Source organism: Galeopterus variegatus, unplaced genomic scaffold, assembly GCF_000696425.1.
Source record: "Galeopterus variegatus unplaced genomic scaffold, G_variegatus-3.0.2 Scaffold1725, whole genome shotgun sequence".
Classification (NCBI taxonomy): Eukaryota; Metazoa; Chordata; class Mammalia; order Dermoptera; family Cynocephalidae; genus Galeopterus; species Galeopterus variegatus.
The window spans coordinates 147,812-151,756 of NW_007727836.1; the positions used below are offsets into that span (position 1 = coordinate 147,812).

The 3,945-nt window shown below is 62.5% G+C and overlaps 1 protein-coding gene across 1 annotated transcript; it reads left to right on the forward strand.

Moving 5' to 3' along the window:
* The first annotated feature begins 11 nt into the window (after window positions 1-11).
* IRF2BP1 (interferon regulatory factor 2 binding protein 1) lies at window positions 12-2,410 on the forward strand. Its single transcript, XM_008578586.1, has one exon. It carries the CDS (start codon window positions 252-254, stop codon window positions 2,004-2,006), a length of 1,755 nt encoding a protein of 584 aa, XP_008576808.1. The 5' UTR covers window positions 12-251; the 3' UTR covers window positions 2,007-2,410.
* The last annotated feature ends 1,535 nt before the right edge of the window (window positions 2,411-3,945 follow it).

The window sequence follows — 3,945 nt, forward strand, 5'->3', positions numbered from 1 at the left end:
TTGACGCCCGTACCGGGCGGGGGCACCGACGTGCCTCTGCCCGCCTCTTCAAGGGAGGCGGGAGTAAGGAAAAAGGCTTAGGGCCCAGGGGGCGGGGAAGGGGGGCCGGGCCTGGATCCGGCGGGGAGGCCGAGCCAGAGGCCGGATTGTGGCTCGCGCTCTCCCGGGGACGCGATTTGAACGTCGGTGGCGCGGATCGAACGTCGTCTGCGGGTGGAACGCGGGGGCCCGGCGGTGCGCGCTCAGGGGCCATGGCGTCTGTGCAGGCGTCCCGCCGCCAGTGGTGCTACCTGTGCGACCTGCCCAAGATGCCGTGGGCCATGGTGTGGGACTTCAGCGAGGCCGTGTGCCGCGGCTGCGTGAACTTTGAGGGCGCAGACCGCATTGAGCTGCTCATTGATGCTGCCCGCCAGCTCAAGCGCAGCCACGTGCTCCCGGAGGGCCGCTCGCCCGGACCCCCGGCCCTCAAGCACCCAGCCACCAAGGACCTGGCTGCGGCCGCTGCACAGGGGCCCCAACTTCCTCCCCCGCAGCCCCAGCCCCAGCCGTCGGGGACCGGCGGCAGCGTCTCGGGCCAGGACCGCTATGACAGGGCCACATCGTCAGCCCGACTCCCCTTGCCCTCGCCCGCCCTGGAGTACACCCTAGGGTCCCGCCTGGCCAATGGGCTAGGCCGTGAGGAGGCTGTGGCTGAGGGGGCGAGAAGGGCCTTGCTTGGCTCCATGCCCGGCTTGATGCCCCCCGGGCTGCTGGCAGCTGCGGTGTCTGGCCTGGGAGCCCGAGGCCTGACGCTGGCACCCGGCTTGAGTCCTGCCCGTCCAATCTTCGGTTCCGATTTTGAGAAGGAGAAGCAGCAGAGGAATGCAGACTGTCTGGCAGAACTCAACGAGGCCATGCGGGGCCGGGCAGAGGAGTGGCACGGGCGCCCCAAAGCTGTGCGGGAACAGCTACTGGCGCTGTCCGCCTGTGCCCCCTTCAATGTCCGCTTCAAGAAAGATCACGGGCTGGTGGGGCGGGTGTTCGCCTTTGATGCTGCTGCCCGCCCTCCAGGCTACGAGTTCGAGCTGAAGCTCTTCACTGAATACCCTTGTGGTTCTGGCAATGTGTATGCAGGGGTCCTGGCCGTGGCTCGCCAGATGTTCCATGATGCTCTGCGGGAGCCAGGCAAGGCACTGGCCTCATCTGGCTTCAAGTACCTCGAATATGAACGCCGGCATGGTTCAGGGGAATGGCGCCAGCTGGGGGAGCTGCTTACCGACGGTGTCCGCACCTTCCGCGAACCAGCTCCCGCGGAGGCCCTGCCCCAGCAGTACCCAGAGCCGGCCCCTGCAGCTCTATGTGGACCCCCTCCGCGAGCCCCATCCAGGAACCTGGCACCCACGCCACGGCGTCGCAAGGCATCCCCTGAGCCCGAGGGCGAAGCGGCTGGGAAGATGACCACCGAAGAGCAGCAGCAACGGCACTGGGTGGCACCTGGCGGCCCATACTCCACTGAGACCCCTGGTGTGCCCTCACCCATTGCCGCCCTGAAGAATGTGGCCGAGGCCCTGGGCCACTCACCCAAGGACCCTGGTGGGGGTGGGGGTCCTGTGCGTGCAGGAGGCACCAGCCCCGCAGCCTCCTCTACGGCCCAGCCTCCAACCCAGCATCGTCTAGTGGCCCGCAACGGTGAGGCAGAAGTCAGTCCCACAGCTGGGGCTGAAGCTGTGAGCGGGGGTGGTAGTGGCACTGGGGCGACCCCTGGGACCCCCCTGTGCTGTACCCTGTGCCGGGAGCGGCTAGAAGACACCCACTTCGTCCAGTGCCCCTCGGTGCCCGGACACAAGTTCTGCTTTCCCTGCTCACGGGAATTCATCAAGGCGCAAGGCCCAGCAGGGGAGGTGTACTGCCCGAGTGGAGACAAGTGCCCGCTGGTGGGCTCCTCTGTCCCCTGGGCCTTCATGCAGGGCGAGATTGCCACCATCCTTGCTGGAGACATCAAGGTTAAGAAAGAACGGGACCCCTAAGCCACCACTGCCACCAGGCTACTGCCCCCTGCCCCCTTGCCACCCACCACTGCTGCGGATAAGTTATTCCCTCCCCCACCCAGCCCAGTGCCACCCCCAACTGTGTACATACCCCCTTCCTCTGCCCAGATGGGTCCCCTGGGGTAGATGCATTGAGGGTGGGGGGAGAAAGCTTGTGGCTCCTGTCGGAGAGGGTGTTTGGGGTCCCTTGGCCCCTCCAATTTTCCTCTCCCCTCCTTGGCTTGGCTTTGCTGCTGCTTGTAGTTTGGGGAGAAGTGCCCCACTCCTTGAGGAGGGGCCTTCTGAAAACTCGCTCTTTATAAACGAAGCAGAAGCATTTTATTGCCTCCCTCTTCCTCCTCCTTTTCCTCCAATAAACCGAGAGATGGTTTTTTTTTTTTTTTTTTTTTTTTTCTTGGTCCCCTAGTGTGAGATGTGTGACATGCTGCGCCCCCTTTGGGACTGAAATGGTCTGGCAAGGGAGAGGATGTTACGTGGTGACCTCCAGGTGGCGCCCTTCACCCAGGCGGGCCAACTGGCTGGTTCTTTTTACAAATGCTGTCCATTGGTCAAACTTTCTAGCCATCGGCCCGTTTTCCAGATGACAGACTGAGGCTCAGAGAGGGGATGGCTCTTGCATGGGAGCCACAGGCTAGCTCGGGAATAGGTTACCGTTCTGAAGCTGGGCCATCCCCCTATAACTACCCAGAATGTGGAGGACTCAGTGCCCACGAGGGGAGGGGAAAGAGGCAGCGAGGGGCTTCGTAGAAGGAACGCGCGGTGGGTTCTTGCCAGGCAGGGAGAGAATTGAAGCTAGACTGCTAGAGGGACTGCCTGAGGGAAGAGGAAATTTTCCTGCACGTGGTAAACTAACAGGATACCTGGACACAAAGTGGCTGCTTCTTGCCTCTGGTGGTGCCCGAGAGGCGGACACTTGGGAAGCCAGAACTGGGCTCCTCACCCTCATCTCGGGAGACAGTTCCCATCGGTGGCCACCCTAGAACACCGTGACCAACACTCCCCCCGCGGCTGCCTCTGATGTGCGCGGCCTTGTCCCGCACCTGTCCCAGTGGCTGATCATTAACCAGGACTTCCTGCTCACTGGCGTCACGGGGGCGGGGCCTGAGCGGAATGCGGCAAAGCAAGGGTTAAGGGGAGGGGGCGGCCCCAGGAGCCCAGTCCCTACCCCCGCGGCCTCCCCCAAGACCCTGAATTGGAGATTACAGGAAGGGGGAATGCCGGGCTCAAAGGCCAACGGATGGACAGAGAAATGGGGAGTGACTGTACCCTCCCATCATACAGCACTGTCAGCTCTGAAACCCAAGGTTGCCCCCAGATCTCAAGAACCCAGGTGTTTCATCACCTAAATCTGGAGGACCCTAAGGTCCTGACCCATCCTCTTGGTTTCCCAGGCGTCCTACTCACACTTGCAGGCCCACATGTCCTAAACCCCACGTATTAGGGACCCTGGAGCTTTGTCCTTCACTTCTGGAGGACCCTCAATTCTTAGACTGAGGGGTCCCATACGCCCCACCCCCAGCCATTAGCTCTCAGGTGTTCTGCCACCCAGGCACTGCCAGCCTAGGCTCTGGGCAGGGCTGGGAAAACCACCCCTGATTAAATACACCAGGCGATAAGCCCGGGGCAAGGGAGACGCTGGATGGAGCTCTGTGCCTGAGCTTCCCTCCTGGGCAAACTCGCGGCCTGATCCAGCTCAGCAGACCCAAGTGCTGGGTATCTCTCCCTCCCCCAAATCCTTAGAGCACAAGGCTTCCAGACACCTGGTCCCTATGCCCCAGTGGGGGCTAAAGAGCTGAGAAGGACACCTGGTCCTTTAAGAACAGCTGGTAGGTGGGTGGGGGGCAGGGGAGTCACCCCCAGCCTAGTTGGTGTGTATTCTAGATAGAGGTTGGGTTAACCATTAACAGAGCAGACGGCC